Source organism: Argentina anserina, chromosome 6 (genome assembly GCF_933775445.1).
Source record: "Argentina anserina chromosome 6, drPotAnse1.1, whole genome shotgun sequence".
In the NCBI taxonomy this organism is placed as follows: Eukaryota; Viridiplantae; Streptophyta; class Magnoliopsida; order Rosales; family Rosaceae; genus Argentina; species Argentina anserina.
The window spans coordinates 34,905,836-34,931,804 of NC_065877.1; the positions used below are offsets into that span (position 1 = coordinate 34,905,836).

Sequence of the window (25,969 nt, forward strand, 5' to 3'; positions counted from 1 at the left end):
AGATAGGAGTGTGAATGTGTGATATTGAATGCCGAAAGAACAATTCACCATCATTATTGAATCTGAATATGCAAAGAGAGAGAAGAAGAATAAATGATGAAATATGAGCCGTTGATTAACAATGGACAGCCATGATTGACTTATTATGCAATATTAGGAGACATGTATTTGGAGAGGAACCGGGTCCGTTCTGATTCTACTCTGCTTCTTTTGTAGTCCCAAATTTAGGGCTTAGGGTTTAAGCTGTGTTAATCCCGGCCACCACTTTCCCTCAGTTCGCGCTTTTGCTCTCAAATCAGTCAATTTCTCACGTCTCAGGTCTGCCCCTACAATTTTGCTCTCTAATTTTTTTGCTTCCCAAGGGTTCTTCATTTCAATTTTATAAAGCTATTTGATTTGTGACCTTCATGAATTCATCTCTCAATTAACTGCCAAGATATGGCTAGAGGCTCTGTAAGTTCCCTGTTTCGAATTTATGGTTCTAAGAAAAGCATATCTAGGTTTAGGGTTTTGATCTTGAATCAATATGACCGCTCTGTATCTCCAAAGTTCACATCTTTTCATGCTTTAGCTCCCCAAAATCATTCATTTTCAACTAGCTTAGTGGACCCAGATGGGCTTAGATTCAATTCACAGAAGAACCCTAAATTTGTGGGGTGTGATGGTGTTCTTGTCAAGCCATATTCGACTGGTATGGAGGATGGGGATGAGGATGTGAGTGATAGTAGTACAGCAGTGGTTGATGAGTTTGATGTAGATGCGGGGAAAGTTGTGGGGCTTAGGGTCCCTAGTGAGGATGAGGAGAGTTGTAGCTCGTCGGAATCGGAAGATAGTGAAGGTGAGGATGATGCTGTTGTTAGTGATTTGATGTTGGAAGAGTGGGGAAATGGTGATGAGAATGTGAGTCCATTGACAGCGGTGAGCTTTCAGCATGTTGCGTCGCGTGACCCTGTTGAGCTGTACAGGGAGCTTTGTGATAGTGAGAAAGGTGCAAAGCTGTCGCGGAGAGATTGGGAGGCTCTACAAGATATTTTCCGGCATTTTGCGAAATCAGGTTGGGCAACTGATCAGGCTCTTGCAATATATATCGGCAGGTCATTTTTTCCTAGTGCTGCGTATAAGTTTCGGAGCTTCTTCATCAATAACTGTGGTGCTGATGTTGCCAAGTATTTGGTGTCCCTTGGTCAGTCTAATGATGCAGTTAAGTTTTTGTTTCCAGTGTTTGTTGAATATTGCTTAGAAGAGTTTCCTGATGAGATCAATCGTTTTCGTGATATGATTGCATCCGCGGATCTCACGTTGCCCCATACTTGGTTTCCGTTTGCTCGGGCTATGAAGCGTAAGATAGTTTATCATTGTGGTCCAACCAATAGTGGGAAAACTTTCAATGCCCTGCAACGGTTTATGGAAGCAAAGAAAGGTATCTACTGCAGTCCTCTGAGATTATTGGCAATGGAAGTGTTTGACAAAGTAAATGCGCTTGGGGTGTATTGTAGCCTTCACACAGGGCAAGAAAAGAAATTTGTCCCATTCTCTAACCATGCTGCTTGTACAGTGGAAATGGTGTCAACTGAAGAAATGTATGATGTTGCTGTCATTGATGAAATCCAGATGATGGCAGATCCAGCTAGAGGTTTTGCATGGACGCGAGCATTACTTGGCTTAAAGGCTGATGAGATACATTTGTGTGGGGATCCAAGTGTTCTCACTGTTGTTCGAAATATCTGTTCAGAAACTGGTGATGAGTTGTATGAGCAGCATTATGAAAGGTTTAAGCCATTGGTGGTTGAAGCAAAAACGCTATTGGGAGATCTTAAAAATGTCAGGTCTGGAGACTGTGTGGTTGCCTTTTCAAGAAGAGAGGTATTTGAGGTCAAAATGGCAATTGAAAAGCACACCAACCACCGGTGTTGTGTTATTTATGGTGCCTTGCCGCCAGAAACTCGTAGACAGCAGGCAAATTTGTTTAATGATCAAGATAATGAATATGATGTTCTTGTTTCTACTGATGCGGTGGGAATGGGTCTGAATCTTAATATTAGGAGGGTTGTATTCTATAGTCTGCAAAAATACAATGGTGACAAATTTCTCCCAGTTCCAGCATCTCAGGTGAAGCAGATTGCTGGAAGAGCTGGTCGGAGAGGAAGTATTTATCCTGATGGACTTGTTACCACATTGAATTCAGATGATCTGGATTACTTGATCGAGTGTTTAAAGCAGCCTTTTGACGAAGTAAAGAAAGTGGGTTTGTTTCCTTTCTATGAGCAGTTTGAGCTTTTTTCAGCGCAATTTCCTGACATAACGTTCTCCCAGTTACTGGAAAAATTTTCTGAAAATTGCCGCTTGGATGGATCATACTTCTTGTGCCAACATCATCATATAAGGAAGGTTGCAAATATGTTACAAAAGATTCAGGCATTATCTCTGGAGGATCGTTTTAACTTCTGTTTTGCCCCAGTAAATATCAGGGACCCAAAAGCTATGTTCCATCTGTTAAAGTTTGCTTCATTATATAGCCAGAATCTCCCTGTCACTATTCCTATGGGCATACCAACAGCATCTGCTCGTAGCGATAAGGAACTCTTGGATCTTGAGAGTAAGCATCAAGTGTTGTCTATGTATCTGTGGTTGTCAAACCACTTTAAGGAAGATACTTTTCCATATGTGAAGAAGGCTGAAGTAATGGCAACAAATATTGCTGAACTGCTGGGTGACTCTCTAGCCAAGGCCAACTGGAAACCAGAATCAAGGCAAGCGTCGAAACCTCGACAGAAGGAAGATAGTTATGAGAGGCCATTGTCACACATTAAACAGTATCAGAAGTAAGTTGTTGTATAATTATACCTATGACGTCATCCTGTACTGATGTATTTTGGTTGTTAGTCAAACATAAACTATGGCATCTCTAGTTAGCTCTTAATTCTACATTTGGTTTATATTTTGTCAGAAGATGCATGTTCTGATTGTTGTCTCCTACCATTTGGGTCGATATTATTGATTTCCAACATTAGTGATATTGTGTTAGTAGTTTATTTTCAAATTTGCTCATTCTGTTATTCAGTTCAAAGGATAGCTCCGATGATTTTGGTTGTAAAAGGGGTTCTGAAAGGTAGTTTTTGAGGCTTTTGAGGTATCGTTTATAAGACAGTGGCAGAAAGTAGCCATTATTCACGGTAACATGTTTAATCACTTCCATAAAAAAACTCCCGCATCAATAATACTATAATAGAACCCAAAGATGGATAGATGGATGTAATTAACAATAGTATGCTAACTTGAAGATTAGGTGTAGTATTTTAGACTATTTGTGTATGGATTGCATCTTTTATACGTTTATTTAGATCTCCTAACCATGTTATGTTCCCCTTTCTATGACTTTGCAGGAACAGGCACAACCAGTCTGTAAATTCTGAGCACCCAAAGGAAGTTGCTGCATAGCGCTCTTGCTGGTAATTTTCCTATCAGAATTAATAGGAAGGACCGAAGGAGACTAGAATATATGTACAATGCATATGGAAAACAATTAAGGCTTTGTAACAAAGCAGAGGACACACTCTTGCTGGAAATTTTGCTGTCAGAATAAATAGGAAGGAGACTAGATATATGTACAACACATTTGGAAAACAATTAAGGCTTTGTAACAAAACAGAGGAGGCAATTGCTTCCTTTTGGAAACACATAACGGGGAGATTTGCTTCCTTCAGTTGTGAAAAAAATTGAGCTTTCAGTTTTAAAGTTTTGACTTTGTACATGTATAGATGCATGTGTCTGTCGTCGCAATAATGTAAAACTGGTAGGAGTACTAGAGTAGATGAATATGAAGGTCCTGTACTTTAATGGATCTGTCTCTTCAATGAAACTGCAGGTCTAATACCATTTGGTCGACCAATCAAATCAGCAAAGCTTACAGCTTATTAGAAATTAGTAACATGCAAGTGGAAAACTGAAATTGTTGAGACCTTTTCAGTACACAGATTCTTCCGATCACATTCAGATAAATTTCTCCGGCGACAAAGGGTACTTCAGATGTTAGTGCCGCCAGGACCAATTGCATCATATAACTAATAATACAGTAATATGCATTCGAAAGAATTTGACATGCTAATACATCAATGCTGAAAGTGAATCGACCATTTCTACAAGTTGTTCCAAGTAATTGTTGTATACTCCAGCTTAACAGCACCAGTAAATTCACCAGATGCTGAAAGTGAATCGACCATTTCTAAAAGTGATGGATGTTCTCTTCTTTCAGGTTCTCCAATATCACCAATAATATCAAAATTTTATATGCCTAAAGAATAAGAATCACAGCTATTACAGTTACAACAAATCGATCTTAACTAAGAAGAAAATGAGGATTGAAGCACTTCCATATTGTATCCTCTCCTCTCAGTTTAGAGATCAAGTCATCATTGGTTGGACCAAGAGCATCTTCATGAGATTTGAGTACTGAAAAATACAGGTTTGAGATCAGAGGGTTCTTCAGAAATGGACTGATAGTTCTCCCCAGTTCAACAACATCAGACAGTAGATGTGTACTATCTTCTTTATGCCAATTCAACATGCAGTTCGAGATGGCATGGAATGCAAGCAGATTGGAATACAGGGGAAGGAATGAATCCTTATGGTTACCCACTCCACCAACCCAATCAGCTCCGCCTAATTTGTCCATGCGATCCTTGGCAAACGACATCAATTGGCAGGAAAACCTCAGTCTCCAATCACATAAATAATGCTTAAACTGCTCCTTGTCTGGAATGTCAGCACAAGATCTTGCAATTGAGAGCTTCTCTAATTGAGAACAGCAAAGCTGGCAGATCAACAGTTTTTCCTCATGATGATTATCAATTTCCTTATCAAATACCTGTCTCACAAGATCACCTTTGGACACCTCGTGGCTCGCTGCGTTCAGTACACACTGTAAAAGAAACTCCAAATATCCAATCCAGTGACCAAAGATGAAAGTTAGATGCTCAAAACTTGATTCTATCACTTTCTCCACTTGAGTTGGAACTTCTCCAGTAAGAGAGCTACTTCCAGATTTCTGGCAAGAAAAACACCTTTGGATACCCATGGCCAGCCTTTGCCTAATCTCGTCATCTTCATCCTCCAGCAGTTTGATACATGTGAACCATGTATCTAGTACTTGATGAGCATATGTATTAACAGCTTCTTTTCCTTCAAAATGAGACCATGAAAAAAGGATTCGGCTGTTCGATACAATAGAACCAATCAGCGCAGCTTGCTCTAGCAAACCAGATGCTATGACAGACTCTGCAGCTGCCTTCCGCAAATTTACCGGCTGAGATGGATCACTGTGTTCCTGAATTAATTCGGTGAAAAAGGAAATTCTACGGTGAAGTGCGGCCAGTTTTCCCAATTGATCAGACTCATTGTTGTCAGTTGCATCAGAAAGAATAGACGTTGTAAATGTACCTCCAAACCTCTTTATGCAGATACCGATGCAGCATATGAGTGTTTCTCGAGTCTTTGCATGTCTTGTGAGATTGTACAAGGAAATCAACTTATCCCAAAGCAGAAACACAGAATCACATTCCATACTGCCAATATAAACTGATTCAGTGCCTTTTTCATCCCGATGCTTCTGGAACTGTAACGCATTCCAACTGAATATAATTCTGAGAATGTAATATGAGCATCTATAATAATTCTCCACATCTAAGAGATCAACCAATGAGGTTTGTAGATTAGTTCTGATCCAGTGTAGGATGATCCTAACCTCACTGCTGCAATTATGGGGCTCTTTACCAGATTCTGTTGATTTTAGGAATTTCAGTAGCCACTTCAATGTTGCAAGTCGAACTTCATAATCCGAATCTGACAGAGAGCGGACCAGCCTTTCCGGCAGTCCTATAAAAGCATTTTCTGATTCAGGTATATCCTGATTACTTGAATCAATCTGAGAATACCTCTGAGGCATAGGAAAAGCCTCGATGGCCATTTCCTCAGTTGCTTGAAAGATGCAACTGAAATAGGATGCTGCTGCTTGTTGGCGGAGTTGAGCTATTGTCGAATCATAATAAGAAAACTGATGAGAAGCTTCTACATCTAGGCATTCTGTAGATAACTGTAACAGTAGGTTGCGTACAACATAAATATGTTTGCTGGTATGGCTTGTCCTTGCAATACTTAGAATGTGGTCCAGCAGCTTTAAGAAAGAGGCATTGAGGATGGGGCAAGGGCACCATCTGGGCTTTGCGATCCATGTATGAGTTAGAAGAGCTTCAAATAAGTCACCTACAATCTGATCTTTCTTTAAAACATCGGCCAGATTTCTACAGTTGGTATCCAGGAGAGAACTTAACTGCAACAGAATTCCATGAATCCAGTTGCTTCTTCTGGTTTTGTGAAGTAATAAGGAGGACTCAGGAGTCATCAGTGCTTGGTTGTCTATGCTAGGCAACTCTGATACTATATTGAGAATTACAGTTGGCAATTTCTCATTAGATACAAGGCCTGTCAAAGCTCTAGATGCAAGAACACGGACTCTGAGATTGCTTTGGGTTGAGCACCTCCTAATGAATGGCATGAGCAAAGAAGGATCCAGGTCATCTCCAGTCTCACTTGCAATAGTTGAGGGCTTAAGCCTGGATAACAGAATTAACACAGGACACAAGCTTGGGTGCACAGCATCTTCCAGATTACACCGAGACCGTCCAGAAGGCCCATCCCCAAGTAACTCAGTTGCAGCTTTCAGTTCCTTGAATAGAAATGGATGCAATGAGGGATACCTTCATGAGAAAAGACATTCTGATTTAGTGTATATTCATAGAAATGTTATTTAAGTTTGGTGCACTTAGCATGTAATTAGAATACCTTGAAAATTCCTTTGCAAGCTTCAAACTAGCCTTTGAAATCAAAAGGCAAAGTGTAACATAGAAGAAAGATTCAGGCCTATCTAAAAATGATTTCAATTATGCTGTGGACAGTGGAAACTCATACAAACTCCTTGCACTAACCGTCATATCAAAAATCACCAAAGGGATGAAAGTGTGTCAATGAAATCTAGACAAAGCTTAGTGGTACTTTAATGACACTTCCTCAATTTACCAGAAAGAAATGCATTACAGCAATAATAAACAAATCAGGAGGTGCATCAACAAATCAGGCTCATTTTTCACTGTCACGTTGGCAGAGGTTCAAAGATCCTCAGTAGCTATATCCTAGAGTTTCCTATCTCCTAAAAATTTAGGGTTCAGCAGGAGGCCAAGCCTGGGTCAACAGAGAGAGTTTAGGGGATTTCTGGGGTGATAACAACAAAAGATGACTAAAGTATTCCTCCCAAAAAAAAAATTAAAAATAATGGAAAGGGACCTTGTGATGTCAAATTAAACTTCCAGCTCAATTATGACAAATTTTATACTTTCCTGGATAATTATACTTCTAATATAATAAGATTCAAGAATGTGAACAGCATTAACCAACTGAGGGGAGGGGAATTATAGAATGCATACCTATGAAAAAATTCGACCCCAGTTAGTGCACGCCTTTGCGACTCCCGTTTCTGGACATTAAGGAATCCAATCATGCGACGAACTAAAGCAGTGTATGCCTGACAAGCACTGTTCCGAACCTCCCAGTAGGGAGAAGAGAAGGAACGAATCGAAATAATCATAGCCTCAGCAGAAAACCCTGATGTATCAGTAGCCAGGTTGGTGTCATTGAAAGCAGCTCTAAGGACATTGAATGCATGAACGGTAGGAATGACACCCTCATCCCGTATTTTTGACACACTTATATTTCTCTCTGATAGCAGTGCAGAATCAAAATTATTGTCGGACTTTGCTGAAGTAAATTTATGCATGTCACTGTTGCTCTCAAATTGGTCCAGGAAGGACTCTTTAGCAACATCTATTAGCCACCGCAAGGCCCGGGGGAGAAGTTTCTTAGGTGCACCTTCAGGCTCTGAGAGGAATAAAGCTGTAAATGCTGCAGGAATACCTGCACTCCTCCTTAACAAGTCATCCACTACTTGACCTTTGGCCACAGTTCTTTCCATAAGTTGCTCCATCCAGGATTCTGTTAACTTACAAAGCCTGGAATAAAAAATATTAGAAGATGGGTTCATCAGGCACTTGCATCAGGCAGTAAGGAATTTGCATCTGTAAAATTCTTATTAGACAAAATGAAGTAAAAATCTCCTGGCTATAAGGATTGGACAAGTAATCTTCTGAATGGTGAGGACTTGATATATGAATACTTCTACCATAAAATTGTGTTGAAGACATCATCTAGAAAATGGAATTCAATATTAGAATGTACATAGTTGAAGAAGCACAAATGAAACAGAAACATACCTAGGATCGTTTGAGCAAAGTAAACGGTTGCAAAGAGCTGTAAATCCAGCCCTTGTTTTATCAATCGCACCATTATGCTTCATTTTAAGGAGGACTTCTAAAAAGTGATTCCCAATTGTTTCAAGTTGTTTCAAATCAAGCATTGCATCCGAGACCATCATAAATGAAACTCCAGAAGCACAAGAGGTGTCTTCTACACGTAACGGTTCTGAGGAAGGGTTACTTGGTAAAGGAACCTTCCTAACAATAGTTCCCAAAAGAAGACTCACCTGAAATTTTTGCATAATTAACTTTTAGTGTAATGAAGTAAAGGTATTGCCATACTGAATGCTACAATATACTATCCTATGGAACAGTCATTTAATAGTAAAAGAGTTTTATGCACTTTCTATTGGTTTACAACTCTATGGATATTGGTCAACTAAAGATCCCATAAAGAGTTGTATGCACTCTCTATAGCTTATCCCATAAAGATATCTTAGGTACATGTATTAATGCAAAGAAAAGAGTACAAAAGAAATTTGCAAATACCTCTTTCATCGCAAGCCAGCAACCAACCATTACAGTTTGTTCTGATCGCCTATTATCCTGCAAAAGTGTGGAGTTATTGTTGTTATGCTCCAACTGACATGATTTCGCTTCCACCACTTCTGGAACCTCAGACAAGAAAGCTCCATCATCAACCATATCATCCATGTCTTCAGGCAGATGCAAAGCATCTGCAGAAACCACCCAAAGTGCCAGAGAAGTTATTCGCATCACAAGCTCCAAGAGTTTCTCTAATAGATGCCTCATCTCTGAAATATTAGACAGTACTCCATCAGAGCTGAAGTCTAACTCCTCAAAAGTATATCGTAGTGTGAGTAGAACTCCATGTACAAAGCTGCTTTTGCATGCTTCTGAAAGATCCCTTTCCCCTACCTCTATGGAAACATCCAACCAATCAATCAGCGATCTAATATACTCAATCACAGGTTGCCGAGAATTATAATCCTGACCATCTCTGTTTTCCAATCCAGAATTTGATCGAACGCAAGCTACACTAACTGAAGCTTGAACAGTCCATCCTAGCTGTAAGACATACTTACTTAAAATTAGCCTTAACACCAGAGCTCCAGCATCACTTTCTCTCACACGTGGACTGCAAACTAATCTCTTAGCCCAAGATACCACAATCTGGACCATATATTCATCTGAAATTCCAGGAAGTGGATTTGGAAAGTGTAACAGTATCCGAAAGAAACTCTCTCTTAGCCTGTCCCAACTATCAATTATTGATCCAACTAACAACAACGTTGAAGCAGGTGATGTGGTTCCTTTATTATAAGGATGGAGACAGCCTTCTAAAAATACAGAGCCATTTTTTTCTTCAGTACCAGGAACAATGGACCAAACATTAAGCATTATCAGAATGAGCTGTGTGGCCATCATTTTTCTCTGATAAGGGGCCGATGGATAGCATGAGAAAAATAGAAATGAGCTTAACCATCTCATGAAATGGAAAAGATCACTTGCTCTGTTAGCTTCAGTGCTCTCATTTCCATTTGAAAGATGTTTTCCATTGTTGTTATCTAAAATGGGTTGCCAGCTTCCCTGTTTGAATTGTCTCTCCAAGGCTGTTCTGACCCGAGAAAAGAACTTTCTAAACAAGCTACTCCATTTCATTTGAAAACCTGTAGAGCAACACCTCATGTTCAGTGGGACTGCTTCCTTTAATAACATGAGTTCTAACTGGGAAGGCAAACTAGCCGTCTTGGGATTCAAGAAAAGAGTATCTGCAGCATCCACACGTAATGACTCATCAACATGGGTCAACGCAAGCACTAGCCACTCGACAACTACTTCAACTTTTATCCCCTTGACACAAACAAGAGCATATTGATCAGAATCTTTGCACCAATCAATGTCTCCTTCAATCAAAGCAAGCAAACGAGAAACCTTCAGCAATGAAACCAAAATTGCCACCTTTTGTTCAACCCTCAATACCATGTTTTCACTAAACAGGTCAGGATATAACAGTTGATCTTCGCCCCTACTTGGACCAACTGAAATGAACGCCAACATGGAAAATAAGCTGTCCTCATCCACTTCAAGTAAAATAGGAAGCGCATAAGTGTTCAGATTGGAGCGGAGCTTTGAAACCCCAGAAGAAAGTCCATACAATAATGGGGGCAAGCAATGCCCTCTATAAACTGTGTAACCACCTTCAATACCATTGCTGCTCCAACACTCGTCACGCAAGTGCTCAAGGAAACACTTCAAAAATGACGTGACAGCACAACAGACATCATCATCAGCATAGGCATGCACAATCTCATTCATCAGGCCAGGACTCATATCCAACATAGCTTTTGCGCCCAATCGCTTGGTCAGTGAAGATAAAGGAACATATCTCCCTTTGCAGCGAGGACCCAGACGAAGAAGATCAGAGGCAACATTCTGCAAGAACGACCTAATTCTCTCACTACCTTCTGACCAACAAAGGGTGGAACGAATGTCCAAGAAGAGATCAAAAGTAAGATGAGCCTGCTTAACCGTTTGACTCAAAGGATCCTCCAGATTATTCCATGCAATTTTCAATATCCGGGCCCCCATTTCCACCGGGATTGGATCATAGTCCTCCGATGGGACTGTAAGATTAGCTAACATTGACGATTTTATTTGCTGCAAGCAAATCTGCAACACAGTTAACGCATGGAAGTTAAAATGGCTATCCGGGGGGTTCTCGCAGTAGTTACACAGTTCAGGCAAAATTCCATCATACAATATAGACATAACACGACCACCCTCATTTCCATCACTCACATTGCCATTGCAACTACCCCTGGACATATCAAACCGAGTATTGAGCACTGTTCTCGACACGGCAGTAAGTATCCCTCTTATCAAGCAAAGTCTACTCATATCACACAAACATCCTATCTCATTGTACACATCTCCATCATACGGAACTTTAGCAATAGCATTCTTTAACTCACTATCACAATTAGCATCCGAATTTCGACAAACAATACCTTCAATTATAAACCAGCCAAGCTCCTCAGGACCTAAACACACTTGCAGAGCTGCACAGAAGCTCACACCAGCCGCCACGTAGCAGTCCCTCGAAAACGCCACCGACTTCAAAATGCTCATAATCACAGCCATACTCATCTCCAAAACACCGCCGCCGCCGCAGCTGAACTTATCAGCAAAGCGCTGAAACAGGTAGTACAAGCAGGACAGAGCCTCCTGGCACTGCTCCATCACAATCGGCGACGGCCTCGCGGCGGCTTTGGTCTCGGAAAGAAGAGCATTCAAGCTCGAAACAGCGTCCAAGGCGATCACCACCGCGCACTGCTCCACCACCTCCACCAGAAACCCCAGCTTCGGCATCCCCATCACCGACAGCGCCGCCCTCGAGACGCAGAACCGCCTCCCCTTCCCGCCGCCGTAGTCCTCGCAGAGGCGCCGGAAGCATTCTCCGATCAGCGACTGGAAGCTCCGGGCCTTGGCGAGCGCCGCGACTAGGGTCTTGTGGAGAGGGAGGGAGTTCTCGAGGAAGAGAAGCTCGAGGTAGAACGGCGCGGCTTCGGAGACTAGGGATTCGTCGGCGGCGGAGAGTAAGTCGGCGAAGGAGGAGGAGAGGGTTTTGGTGTGGTGGAGCTGGGCGTAGGTGGAGTTGAGGGAGACGAGGGAGGTCAATTGGGAGAAGAATTTGGAGGCGGAGATTTGCGGAGGGAGTGACGTCAGCGAGTCGGTGAAGGAGGCGGGAAAGACGACGGTGTTGTAGGTGTACTTGTGGCGGTGCTGGATGGCGCGCCATTTGGAGGACATGGTTTTGGGTTTTTGAGAATTTTGGGCGGAGAAGAGTGTGGGAGGGTTTAACAGTCTTGGTTAGTTGAAGTTGTGGAGACTTTAGAAGTTAGGGCACACGTCAGACTGGTGCTAAATGAATTTTTTTTACTGGTTTACCGAGGTGATTGGCATTCAGTGACGGGTTAAAATTTGGGTCATCTAATTTTCATCAGTGTTCTTAGAACTCTCTCATATTTGTGAGTGAAGTCAAGTGTATTTCACTGTCCTAAAGATTAAGGTAAACTATATTTGGTGCAATCACAGTGATTTGATGTCCATTTTGTTATTTCATATTTTAAGTTAGCACCTTAATTTGTGTAAAGATGTATTTTTGCGTACATAGTTGTTGTTTAGAAAATATAAACTATACATATAAGTTTTTTATTTCTTAAAAAAAATCAAAATTTAAAAAGTAATGTCGATCCATAAATATATAGTTTCGAAAAATAGAAAATTAAAATTCGCTTCTATATACGGGGAAATCCTTCTAACTTAGAATCTCCAGCACTTGTTAAGATCATCCCTAACAAGCTAATAGTCTTCTCCACAACTTGGAGGCTTATTGAGAGATAGAATGTAATTTACATCATGTGTTTAGTCTTTAAAGTTGTTTTACTCATACTCTTTGAAGGTCCCATGTACCTTGGTCCGTATTTTATTAGTTCTTCCCAGTATTCATGTCCTCCTAGTCAATGGCATGCAAATTTTGCTCTCAGGAACCAAGATATGCATGAATGAGTTGTTCCCTTTCGAGCATCCTTACAAATAGACACGCATATTGTTCTTCAGTCTTCAACATCTCCCATTAAGCTTATAGAATCGAACCGAGTGAACCTGTAGATAAGAGTTGAAGGAAGCTTATTAAATTCCAGGCCAGAGAGAGAAACCTTTTATCGATCTACCCCTAGTATGCTTCGGTTTCCTCCAACATCTTATCGAACACCTCCTCTTTGCATCCGTAGTTCTCTTTTGAATGTTGTATGTGAGAATTGGAGGGGACTAAACAAATTGATTTTGACGAGGAAGTTTATAATTTGTTTAGTTTTCTTCTATTTTATTTCCGGTACAATTTAGATGCCGCAAATGAGACATCGGAGGAAACTAAACAAACAAGAAACTTCCCAAGAGATTAATTGTTTAGTCCCTTCCAATTCTCATATATGACTATATTACTTTAGATGTTGGATATGAGAATTAGAGGAAATTAAGCAAATTAAAATCTCATAGAGATAGTATTTGTTTAATTTCCTCTAATATCTTATCTCCGGCATCTAAATTCTAAAGTGAAACTTCATGTAGCTTTCTTCATTTAAAAGTCGTATGTGAGAGTTGGAGGATACCAAATAAATTCATACCATAACGACTTCAATTTGTTTGGTTTTCTCCAACATCTCATCTCCGACCTCTAAAGTTCATTCCCAGAAGAGCTTATGAATTATTGTTGCTACTCCCAGCGTGTTTGTAGTCTCTCTGGTGTCACTGTTGGTTATCACCAGCCAGCAATCAGACTTCGGCTGAACAACAATGCTAAATTGATCATCAGAGAACTATGGCCAAAGTTACCACGGAATACAATGACAAATTTAACGAATATGATAAAAGTCTTCCAACTGTTGGCATTCAACAAAAGGGAATTGCATTAAACTTTCATCGGAACCCATCCAGAGCCCGTAATAATCCAAGAACAATATTCCAACTAGCCAAATGTAAGGATAAATTATACAGGCCATGGCTTCTACAAACAAAATAAACCAACCGTATATCCTTCTTCAAGCAAGGTACCTGTACAATTTTCTATCTGTTTTATCCCTTTCCAAAAACTCCCGCTCAATGAGGGATTCGATACGCTTCTTTATAACTACAGGGTTGGGCAAGAAACGCGCCTGCAGCTGCTTCGTGACCTCAGCAACTATGTTATTGTGATCCAGCACCCGCCTTGCCTTCATGATCCTCACGATCGCTGCCTCAATCTGTGGCTTTCTGTCTTCCTCCACTCTCTGCCGGGTTTCTAGGTTTTCTGGTTCAGACTCCCTTTGTGCAACCACAGTGCCAATCTTTACTTTGAAAAACTTGCTCGTGAACTTGTCATTGAAGAAGAAGGTATCATCCTCAACTATGTCCTTGCTCATTGGCTCCTTCCGAAGAACATTTTTCCCCTTAACACAGGCCAGAGACTGAAGGCACCTCTTCAGATCAGTGGCTGGGATCTCAGTAGCCTGTTCGATATCCTTGTACATCAACCTGTCAGCATTGTTGAATAGCATCAGCACACACATCTGATATGTCGAAACATTCAGCTCATGCTTCTGGCCCTTTCCAAAAGTTGTTTTCAAATCAGCTGTTCCCATGTTAGTTTGCCAGGACAATCTCCGCCCAGTATGGGTCCCAAGATAATAACTCTTGAACTTATCACAGACCCACAAAATTTCAGATGGAAGGTTGCATGCAACACTTGGCTGAGTAGGCCATGAACCTGTGGTGAGGACCTGGACAGTTAGTGTTGGGCTATCACCTAACTGAGGACCAACTGCTGTGTAGAACCCATGCATTGTATCCTGAGAGGTCTTCATATCAGTGAACATACCCTCCAACTTGGAAGTAAACTGATATCCACACTCAGTTTTGAGCTTTACAATCAGACTTCTTTCTGCATCATCAGAAACAGTTTTACCAGAAAGAAGCCTCTTTGCCAAGTGTTGCTTGTAATACTTTTCAAACACATCTTTCTCCTGAAGGTAGCGGAAAAGCATCATGACCTTGTCAAGTACGACCTCTACATCCTCCTCGCTAACCCCTCTCAGACCTTTCCGGAGCTTGTCATCCACAAAGAGTGATATGAATTCAGGGGACCTGGCATTCAAATTTATGAAGTATTCAAAGGAAGAGTTTAAAGCATTCTGGAATGTCTTGTCATTGTTGAATGCCAAACTGATAATTTTGTCATACTTATCCTTCATATCAAGAAGTCGTTGGACAAAGTCTACAGGATCCCTCAACCTTTCTGGGTCAGTAACTAGGTGCTTTCCAGTATCTCGGATGTAAAAAGTCATGACATCTCGTACAATTACAAGTCCAGTCTGCACTCTGCGAAACAAGTTATACATTCTCCCCAAGTCTTCATATTTGTCATCTACAAGCATATTAACTAAACCTGAGCTCTCCATATGAACTAGTCGGTTCATGTGACTCTCAATCATCTCCTTTTCCACCACACTGGTAATCTTAGCTTCACTTCTAGCATCTAAGTAATGGGTCACTCTCTCCATCTCCTCATTTAGGCGCCTTTCAGCCTTCTTTAGATAGTTTCCACAATCGCATGACTCGATGAACTCTTGAGACTCACAGCGGTAAAAATCAGCTGAAACCTCCAGAAAGTGCTTCTCGAAGTCCTCCTGGTAAACATAAGAACCTAAATCCATCAACATTTTTATAACATTCCTCATCAAGCCTCTGTTGATTACATCACCATTTCTTTCTCGAAGCACTAGCTCAAGAAGAGTGTCCAAAAGCCTAGACTGGGTTTTGCTAGAATGAATAACAACATCCCTCCAAAGGTTCAGACCAAGCTCATGAACAGGGGTTTTATGGCTGCTTGGGATAAAAGTTCTGTCCATGTACATCAATATGTCTCGAATCATCTGCAATGCCTTGTTATGCTCTGCCCATTTTCTGTTCAGCTCTTCCAGAAACAGCTCTCCCTGGGCAGCTTCAATCGATTTGGATATTTCTGTCAGATGATAAGTCATGGTTCTAACGAGACCAGAGTACAGTTTCTCTCCAAATTTGTGCAGCACCATATTGTAAGCATTCCTGAAAGATATATACTTAACATCAAAAGCATATTCGATATCTGAAAATAAAAATAAAATAAAGCCATAGTGATAAAGTGCAACTCCTAAGCTCTCGACTTTTCATGCCCTGGCAAGATAGAGTAAAAATTTTGAAAATCAATATTACATGATTAAAAGAAGGGAATATGCACTTTAAGCTTTAAACTTGTAATCAATGATGATTATTATAACTCACGATTATTTTGTTCATAAGAAGTGCATAACAGAAGGACATAAGACAGATCGACTAAGTCGGATAGCAGTATAAATGACAAGTCATCTGACAGGATACAAGGTAAAAAAGACTCCTTGGTAATCCTGTTTGCTCCAACATCAAGAATGATAGTACCGGCAAGCCTCAAATCAATGGGGGCGTACACGTATCAGACAATTTTTCAGGCTAGCAACTATTATTACATTGCAATCTAACTTATACATGATATTCTACATTTTTTTTCTCATATATTCTCATTGTTAACTCATTCAACCGCACTTTCCCACTTGGTTATTATTCCCGGTAGATATAACCTCCATGAGCTTGTCAAGAAAGTTCATATACACATTGCGTGTGTTAACAGGAGAATAGATAGACAGAGGAACTTGAACTTCTTTCTTTGATCAAATAAGAGCCTCCTGATGTAAATCAAGGTACAGAAACGGGCAAGACATAAGAGTCCAAACTTGTCGTGACCGATCCTTTTATATAACTACAACAAGCGAGAGAAATACACATACTAATGAAAGGAAACCCAGCCAAGTAAAGTCAAGGCAGACATTTTCAAAGTGCGTGAAAGATAAAAGTCCAAATGCACTAGACCACAATAACATTATATGAGACTGCACGGTCCAACACTTACTATATAATACAAAAGTTCTCCTGGTAATCCTAATAACAAAAGCAGAGATTGTCTTCTACATTATCTTTGTATTTCACTAGTTTTTCTCACACTGAGCACAATCTCCACTTTAAAATCAAACTTCCCTAAAACTCTATTAGACACTCCAACTCTTTAAACGGCTAAAAAGCATACATCTTTCTACTATAACAAGCCAATCAAAACATCAAAATGGACCTTTATTTAACATGCATGTGACTTTAAATGATCAGACTAACAATCCCTAATTATTTCTAATAAAATCAAGAGTAAGCAAATCAGTACTAACAGTTAGACATCAGAAAAGCATGAAATTTGAGTACGGAATCAAAGCAATAAGAGTAGCAAAAACCTATAGAGCTCTTCAAAACTGAGGCCGCTAGCATTGTGATTATAGATTTCCTTGATCGCATGCTCCAGAATCGCCCACGTCTTCTCTGCGTACTTGGGATCAACCACCACCCGATGCTTGAACGCCTCAATCTGAAAGTTCTTCTTTTTCTGAGCACTCATATCGCCGATCGAACTTCAGCTTCCGACGACTTCAATTCGGAAAAGGACGAATCGCGGTCGAGGTCGGTGGAGTGGGTGAGATGAGCTGGGAGCGTGAGGGTGGGGGTTGAGATTGAGGGAGTGAGAAGTTAGGGTTGGGGAATGGAGAAGACAGAAGTGAATTAGCTGAAAAGAGGAGGACAAATTGGGGATGGTGAAAATGATGAGGGTTATGGAAGACGAGAGGTACTTCTAATTTTAATTTTTAATTTTTTTTATTCATGGGTGAGAATAGTGGTTTTGTTTGTCTACTTGTTTGTGTTGCGGTAAATTTTGTTGTGCGACTAACGCATCACGTGGACACGTATCAATTTTTCTTCCGCATCAATCATAACTGGAAAATCAAAGCCGTAGATATTGAAGAGAAAGCCGACTATTTGTAGAAGAACCCCGAGTATCTTGCTTGCCTCAGCCCCCACTCATGGGTATACATACATAAATACTATTTTTACAAACAAAATGATATGTGGAGTAGGAGGGAGAGAAGGCAAGGAGAGTTTGGGATACAATCAAGACTTGGATCTCTTCTTGGGGTTTGCAGCCTCTGCCATGAGCACAGCGCAACGAAGAAGGAGAAGAATGCATTCACTTGGGCATCTATATAATTAAACCTTAGTGCAAGATAAATTAAGGGCGTGCGTCAATTCCATGACCGCCAGGGATTTGGAGGAGTTCCGATCGGCTCGATGAGTTTAATTTTTGGTTTTTTTTCAAGTTTTTAGTCGGGAACAAAGTGATACATATCGAGCTATTATTAGTCGGTCATATTGTCCACGTGGTGCGTTTGTCGCACAACATAATTTCTCCAAACCCCGCATGTCTCCACGCCGATAAGAAATTCAATTCCCTAAATAATAATAAGAGTTAATCAAACTCTTTGGTTGCACAATCAGAGTTAAACAACCTCTGATAGCTAGCAAAGTGACATGGCTAGTTTTAAGACAAACTTCGTCATCCTGAGATCCAACCCATGTTAATTATTTGGTTCGGGTTTTGTATTTTTCAAAATAGGACTCAAGCGGATCAGAAATGAATCGGTTCGGTTCTCGGTTCTATTCGGTTCCAAAATGAATACGTAATCATGTAATCTTCGTAATACATTCAAGTCTTTGATGCAATATATAATTATATAAATCTATCAATAAGCAAGAGAAATCAACCAAATTACAAACAATCCCACAATATAATATATAAAGTATTAGACAATTAAATCAATATTCAATTTTAAAGTAAGAACAAATGATAAATCCTAATGAAATTCTTAGTTCTTTCAATTAAAGCCTCTTGCACATAATCAAAGACACTAGGAGATTTGTGAGAGTGGAATGACAGGTTTGATTCTAAATAACTCATCACAAAAATTACCCTAATAATCTAACGGTTCATATCATGAGTATAGATTTAACAGTAACTGGTTCATATATATTTTTAGAATAAGATCTGACCTATACCCGAATTTTCTTAATTAATTCAGATTCTAAATAAAAAATATTTATTTAAAAAAAACCGACTCAACTCTCTTATTTTATTCGGATTGGATCGGTTCTATTTGGACCCGATCCAAATGCACAGCCCTAATTCGCAACATCCCAAAGTAAACAAGAAGGGCTCAATTCCACGCTGGCTAGAAAAGAATTTCCCAATTTCATTAGTTGCGGCCCAACCCAGTTGTATTCAAGTGGCAAGATAGTCATTCGACCAGACTAGGGTTCTAACTCTAGGTTTTGCAATATAAGTTGGCTTTGTTTCATTTGGGTTTTCACTCTGCGCCTCCCTCCTCTTGCTCTACTTCTCTTCACTCAGAGATCTGACCCAAGGAGGAACCAAATATGGTGCACGTTGTCTTCTACCGGAATTGTAAGCCCCTCTTCCCTTCCTTTGTTTACTTACGCTATCTCTCTGCAACGATTAGGGTTTTGTATTTAGTGTGTGTCTGGGTTTTAAGGGCTGAGCATGATAACAGAACACATTTTGCTTTCTTGTTTTGATGGCTTTTATTTGACCTACGATATAAGTGATGATCCGTCTTCTAATTCAAACTGCGAGTATGAAATTATAGCATATATTATAATTCGTTTTCAGATAAAATATCTATTAGAAAGGGTTAGATCTGGTTCAATTTCGATGTTTTGATGTTGTTAGGTTGATTTAGCTGTTTTTGCTTTCGATATTATACATTTAGGGTTTCTGTTTGATTTTTTTTTTACACTGCATGTTTTAGTATTACACATACTTGGGAGTAGGTATGAAAATCTGTTGTGAGTTGTTTTCCAGTTTGGTTGCTCGTTATTTTGGCTGAGTATTAAGAAGCGAGTTTATGTTGCTGTTTGTGTTTATGGAATTTGATAAATTGTTGTTCTGTTTGTGTTCGTGTTGATTAGACGGAAAGACTTTCAAGAAGCCAAGGCGTCCTTATGAGAAGGAACGTTTGGATGCTGAGCTGAAGCTTGTTGGAGAATATGGGCTTCGGTGCAAGAGGGAGTTGTGGAGGGTTCAGTATGCGTTGAGCCGTATCCGTAATGCTGCCAGGGAACTTCTTACCTTGGATGAGAAAAACCCTCGCCGTATCTTCGAGGGTGAGGCACTTCTGCGAAGGATGAACAGGTATGGGCTTCTGGAAGAGAGCCAGAACAAGCTCGATTATGTCCTTGCTTTGACCGTCGAGAACTTCCTTGAGAGGCGTCTCCAGACCCAGGTGTTCAAATCTGGTATGGCCAAGTCCATCCACCACGCCAGGGTTCTCATCAGGCAAAGGCACATCAGGTATACACATTGTTTACTTTAATGTCTGTTTATTGTGGTTTTGAATGGTTGATGAAGGTGTGTACTGTACCTACTGGTTGTGGTTTACTACCCTAATGTGCTTATTGGAGGTTGTCGTAATTGGATATGAACTTGTGGTTCTACATTGTCTAAAACAACTTGAAATGTATCTTGTTTGTTGGCTGCTCTATGTCGTCACAGTTTTCAAAAGGTTTTAAAGATACTTGTATTCTGATTTTTTGGAAGATACTTTAATTGCAATATCTAATATCTTCATCTGCGAGGTGCACTAATGGCTAGTGTTAATAGTGCTTTTTGTTTGGTTATTGCTTGAACCGAATGCCAGTGCCTAGCGAACCACCCTTTCTTTTCTACTGATATTTTTCCTGATTTGTGGTTATTTGGACTAGTCCATGTTAGTTGGTTGGCTTGCTTGTGTGCATATATTGCTCACGCTTGGTTAATGGACTCTTTTTCTCTTTGGTTTATTTATTGTCATTTCGTAATACCACACCATTGTCACTTGTCACTGTAGTTTTATTTAAAAGATTATGTGAAGATCTAATAGCAACAAGTATTAAATTCATTTTTCTTTTGTCCCCAACAGGGTTGGAAGGCAGGTTGTCAACATCCCATCTTTCATGGTGAGAATCGATTCTGAGAAGCACATTGACTTTGCCATTACAAGTCCTCTTGGAGGTGGCCGCCCTGGAAGAGTGAAGAGAAGGAACCAGAAGGCCGCCGCCAAGAAGGCAGCTGGCGGTGATGGAGATGAGGAAGATGAGGAATGAGCAATGAAGTGTCCTATGGCTTGGATCTCATTTTACATTAATGCAGCATTTGGTTTCATGCTAGTTATCTTCCCAGACTTGAGTTTATTATTGTAGTGAATGTTTGTCAAACTATCTTGTTCTGGTTTCTAATTCGCATTAGAACTCCTTTGTTTTGCTGCGGACAACCCTATAGATGTTCTTTTTAAGATAATGAATTTTGCGGTAGCTTATTAAATCTTTCATTTTAGTTTCCTATTTCCCTATTTAGTAATTTCTCACCGATGATGAGATCATAGTGCTTCGCCTTTTGATCTGAATAGTTTGCAATATGATAAGCTGCGGACTATCATTGTCGATCTGTATCTCTTATTGTTCCTGTGCTCGGTTACGTAGCTGGTTTGCTATCTCTTTGTGCACGTATTAGAATCGAAAGGTCTCTGTATCTCATAATGTAGATGCTCGTTTTCGTGCCTGGTTTTCCAGATTGGTACCTCTCGTGCACGCATTAGAAACCCTTTTTTAATACGATCATGTTTTTAATGATCACTACGATCGTTAAAATCGTATATGGACTGACCTATACAACCCTGTTGTACCTCAACACTTGTCCATACTTTTTCTAGATATCTTTTCATTCCTCTAAACCCTCAACACCTGTACGTCTTTACATTACTGAATTCTTGATCAGATAGCTGCGTCACTTATAAAGTTATAATTTGGTCAATCAACTTAATTAGATAAACAAAAAAGAGTGATCACCTCTAATCCTAGTGACGTGGCAAACCACCCCGTCGGAACGGAGTCGAGTTTCGTTATTGACCACATTATCCCGTCCCATCAGTCCTATTCCACGTGCACAGCCCTCTTTTCTCTCCCAGAAATTCCACGTGTCGCTCAACCACTAGCTTCCTACCCAGTCTCCCACTCCCAATAAAAACTCCAAAACGTCCTCAAATCCCAAAACCAAAAGCTTCTCTCTTCTCAAATCCCACCATGATCGCAGTGAGGCCCAACCACGAGGAAATGGACGTCCGTTGTTTCGCGGCGAAGGCGAAGGCGAAGCCGGCGGCGTACAGCACCGACGAGGACAGCGCGGGGTCTTCGGAGGAGATGGAGTCGCCGAGGTCGGTGCAGGGCCGGTGGAGGAGGTCGTCGACGTTGAAGAAGGTGGCGTACGTGCACAGCCAGATCTTGAGGATCAGAGAGGAGGACTCGCACCTCGGCGAGAGCTCTTTTGGCGCCAAAGAGACGGTTGCGCGCGTCGACATTGTGATTCTGGCCCGCCCGGTCTTGCCTTCCTCGCCGCTCAGGAACACCGTCAACGCTTTGCACTGAACTCGGCTTATTCAGGTTAGTTAGGGATTTCTATTTACAAATCGATTTTGTTCGTTTCTTGTTTTATAGAAAATCTTGATGATCATTGAAATTTCTTGATGAAATGTCGTTCTTCTTTGTTTAATCTTCTGCTTTGATCCTATACTTAGTTGTAATATGAATGATCCAATCAAAAGAAATGTCTAATTTCTTCCAAAGATGAGCTAAAATTCTATGAGAGGGAGAAATGTAGAGATTAAACGTTAATCTGATCAATTATGGCTTTAGTTTCTGATCATTTGAAAGACGACAAGGAAAGTCTGGTTAATTCTGAGAAAATATATTTACTCTGTTTAATTCTCGCTTTATTTTTTTCACCGCTTGACGGACCATTTTTAATTTTTTACTGCAGTCTTTATTCACTTGTGTTCTGGTCTTGGTTCGCTTGGCCTTTTATGACTCTTAATTTGGACTGTGCACTAATTCTTTTCAGTTCCATTTAGGTGATGAGCTGATGGGAATTTGAAGGGAGCGCAGCAGCTATCAGAGGCCATCGATATCGAAACTCCGAGAAGATCAGAGAGTTAGAAATCAAGTCTTTCTTGACTTCGTCTCGTTTTACTTTTCTTGTTTCCGTAGATTTGAGTCTAGTTGTGCAAATGTTTCTGTACAGTTAGCAGAGTCACATGAGATGATGTTGTGAGCAGAATTACATGGGATGATGAGCGATTTCTTTTTCGGGAAAAATACGCCCAGAATACTTGGATATATATGCATATAACACAAAGAACATTTACAATAGAGTGCATAGGAAATCAGTACAAGACTGACTTATTGAAAACGAAAGCATCGATTAATCCAAGATCACATAGAGAAGGAAATTAAGATAGCTTGTTCATGGTTAACAGACCAATGAGTCCATTGGCAGAACCCAAACACAGCATTGGAGATATGCAGACTCTAAATTTCTGATAGCTAATATCTAGTACTCATCATCCTCACCATCTTCACCTTCAGCTGACTCCAACCCAACCTCTTCATAATCCTTCTCAAGAGCAGCCAAGTCCTCCCTAGCCTCCGAGAACTCACCCTCCTCCATACCCTCACCGACATACCAGTGGACAAATGCACGCTTAGCATACATCAGATCAAACTTGATATCAATCCTCGAGAACACCTCAGCAACACTTGTGGAGTTGGAAATCATGCACACGGCCCTCTGAACCTTGGCCAAGTCACCACCAGGGACAACAGTAGGAGGCTGGTAGTTGATACCACACTTGAACCCAGTTGGGCACCAATCCACAAACTGAATGGTCCTCTTGGTCTTGATGGTGGCCACAGCCGCATTCACATCCTTTGGCACCACATCTCCTCTGTACATCAAACAGCAAGCCATGTACTTCCCATGCCTAGGATCGCATTTGGCCATCATAGACGCTGGCTCAAAGGCGCTGTTGGTGATTTCAGCCACAGAGAGTTGCTCATGGTAGGCCTTCTCAGCAGAGATCACCGGTGCGTAGGATGAAAGCATGAAATGGATTCTAGGGTATGGCACCAGATTGGTCTGGAATTCAGTCACATCCACATTGAGTGCTCCATCAAAACGCAGTGAAGCAGTGAGTGAGGAGATAACCTGTCACAGTCACCCCAATTCTAATTAGCAGCCATTAAAGCAGAGCTAGGCAATTTATCAAACACAACTAAAACCTCATGTGCACAATAATAGAGCTAAAGTAATTATCAAAAACCTAATGTGAACAATAATAGAGCCAACCTATCATGTGCACAATAATAGAGCTATGCAAATCCTCGAAAAAATACTATCAGATAGATCTAGGCAATTTAATGAAAACCTCGTGCACACAACAATCAGAAACCTAATGCAAACAGAGCCAAACAAATCATTGAGCAGCTTGTGCACACAATAACAGATCTGGGCATTTTATCAAACACCTCATATGCAGAAATAGCATAGCTAAGCACATCATATAAAATGTTACACGCACAACAACAGAGCCAAGTAAATCAAAAGGCACCTTAAAAAGCACAATGTCAGGGTGAGATTCTTATACCTGAGAAACAAGCCTGTTGAGGTTGGTGTAGGTAGGCCTCTCAATGTCGAGCGACTTACGGCAGATATCATAGATGGCCTCATTGTCCAGAAGCACAGCCACATCAGTGTGCTCCAGGAGCGAGTGAGTGGACAAGACACTGTTGTAAGGCTCCACAACAGAGGTCGACACCTGAGGAGACGGGTAGACAGTGAATCCAAGCTTGGATTTCTTCCCGTAGTCTACAGAGAGCCTCTCAAGGAGCAGAGACCCAAGCCCAGATCCAGTCCCGCCTCCGACGGCATGGAACACCAGAAAGCCTTGAAGCCCAGTGCAGTTGTCCGCCAGCTTCCTGATCCGGTCCAAGCACAGATCCACTATCTCCTTGCCAACTAGATCAACACATAAAATCGAATCAAAATCGTTGCGCTCCGAATTAAAACTAGGGTTTGGATGAGACTAGGGTTGAATGTTAGCTTACTGGTGTAGTGGCCTCTGGCGAAGTTGTTGGCGGCGTCCTCCTTGCCGCTGATGAGCTGCTCCGGGTGGAAGAGCTGACGGTAGGTCCCGGTCCTCACCTCGTCGATGACGGTGGGCTCCAGATCCAAGAAGACGGCGCGTGGGACGTGCTTTCCGGCGCCGGTCTCGCTGAAGAAAGTGTTGAAGGCGTCGTCTCCGCCGCCGACGGTCTTGTCACTCGGCATTTGGCCATCAGGCTACAATAATATCCAAAAACCACATTATAAAACTTCACAACAGAAAAGGAAGATCGGAAAGCGGAGAAGAAGACGGACCTGGATACCGTGCTCGAGGCAGTAAAGCTCCCAGCAGGCGTTGCCGACTTGGATTCCGGCTTGGCCGATGTGGATGGAGATGCACTCTCTCATTTTGGTGGATCTGAGATTAGTAGTAGATCTGGGTTTTTGAGAGTAGAGAGAGTGACTCTGTGACGTATACAAAGACGTCTCTGGGAATTTTTTTTTTTTTTTGAAATTTTTTGGGGGTGGAAATGGGGAGGGTGTGAGAGTTGATATAGAGTGATAGTGAAGTGTGGGTGTTCATTGACCAAAAAAAAAAAGGAAGTGTGGGTGACGGTAACGGTAACGGGTAACGGGTAACGGTAACGGGTGACGACGAATGCGGGTGTGATTTAAATTTTGAAAATTGGGTTACAGCTCATCGTGATAGTTACGTTTGGGGTTTGGGTTTGTGGATTTGAAATTTGAATGTGTGAGGAAGCGGGGGGAAAGGGTTTGGGTTTATTGGACTGGGCTGAGTGCTGATCATCAAGGCCCATTATTATTCGCTTCGTTATAAACCCTAATTAAACTCGTTTAGGATCGATCGTTTTTGGCTTATTTTGCTGGATCATCCTCCTGCCAATGTTGTTGTGGATATCTCGTCATATAAATCCACTGTTTATGTAAGAGACTGCTGATAAGGACATTCTTGTGCTACCTGAGGAGCCAGATGTGAAGAAGAAAAAGGAAGGGAAATTCAGATTAGGATTTCTTTTGTTTAGGTATGGTGAGGTGAATTTGTTCATGATCACAGAATAGAAATAAGTTAGGGAAAAGAAAACATGCTGAAGAAGTAGATTCTGAAATGCCAAGCAAGAAGAATGAGGACTGATTGGTCCGTCCTTTATTATAG

The 25,969-nt window shown here is 41.0% G+C and overlaps 5 protein-coding genes across 6 annotated transcripts; 2 read left to right on the forward strand and 3 right to left on the reverse strand.

The window, feature by feature from the left end:
- The first annotated feature begins 258 nt into the window (after positions 1-258).
- Positions 259-3,735, forward strand: LOC126798538 (DExH-box ATP-dependent RNA helicase DExH18, mitochondrial). The gene is made up of 2 exons (XM_050525542.1): positions 259-2,822; positions 3,384-3,735. The coding sequence occupies exons 1-2, from the start codon at positions 439-441 to the stop codon at positions 3,436-3,438; spliced, it is 2,439 nt and encodes an 812-aa protein (XP_050381499.1). The 5' UTR covers positions 259-438; the 3' UTR covers positions 3,439-3,735.
- A 243-nt stretch (positions 3,736-3,978) lies between these two features.
- On the reverse strand, positions 3,979-12,143 carry LOC126798536 (uncharacterized). 2 transcript variants are annotated; one of them, XM_050525539.1, is made up of 5 exons: positions 11,333-11,476; positions 8,850-10,994; positions 8,319-8,587; positions 7,476-8,057; positions 3,979-6,752 (listed from the first exon to the last, which is right to left on the reverse strand). In XM_050525539.1, exons 2-5 carry the CDS (start codon positions 10,965-10,967, stop codon positions 4,337-4,339), a joined length of 5,385 nt encoding a protein of 1,794 aa, XP_050381496.1. In that variant the 5' UTR covers positions 10,968-10,994; positions 11,333-11,476; the 3' UTR covers positions 3,979-4,336. The 2 variants fall into 2 exon arrangements, with proteins under 2 accessions (XP_050381496.1, XP_050381495.1); XM_050525538.1 differs by having other exon boundaries at positions 8,850-12,143.
- A 1,629-nt stretch (positions 12,144-13,772) lies between these two features.
- LOC126798540 (cullin-3A-like) lies at positions 13,773-17,566 on the reverse strand. Its single transcript, XM_050525544.1, has 2 exons — positions 17,213-17,566; positions 13,773-15,965 (listed from the first exon to the last, which is right to left on the reverse strand). Exons 1-2 carry the CDS (start codon positions 17,371-17,373, stop codon positions 13,925-13,927), a joined length of 2,202 nt encoding a protein of 733 aa, XP_050381501.1. The 5' UTR covers positions 17,374-17,566; the 3' UTR covers positions 13,773-13,924.
- Positions 17,567-19,133: 1,567 nt separating this feature from the next.
- LOC126798572 (40S ribosomal protein S9-2) lies at positions 19,134-21,188 on the forward strand. The gene is made up of 3 exons (XM_050525581.1): positions 19,134-19,269; positions 19,794-20,175; positions 20,783-21,188. The coding sequence occupies exons 1-3, from the start codon at positions 19,242-19,244 to the stop codon at positions 20,964-20,966; spliced, it is 594 nt and encodes a 197-aa protein (XP_050381538.1). The 5' UTR covers positions 19,134-19,241; the 3' UTR covers positions 20,967-21,188.
- A 2,017-nt stretch (positions 21,189-23,205) lies between these two features.
- On the reverse strand, positions 23,206-25,293 carry LOC126798550 (tubulin alpha-2 chain-like). Its single transcript, XM_050525554.1, has 4 exons — positions 25,111-25,293; positions 24,798-25,032; positions 24,338-24,708; positions 23,206-23,898 (listed from the first exon to the last, which is right to left on the reverse strand). Exons 1-4 carry the CDS (start codon positions 25,201-25,203, stop codon positions 23,245-23,247), a joined length of 1,353 nt encoding a protein of 450 aa, XP_050381511.1. The 5' UTR covers positions 25,204-25,293; the 3' UTR covers positions 23,206-23,244.
- Between the last annotated feature and the right edge of the window lie 676 nt (positions 25,294-25,969).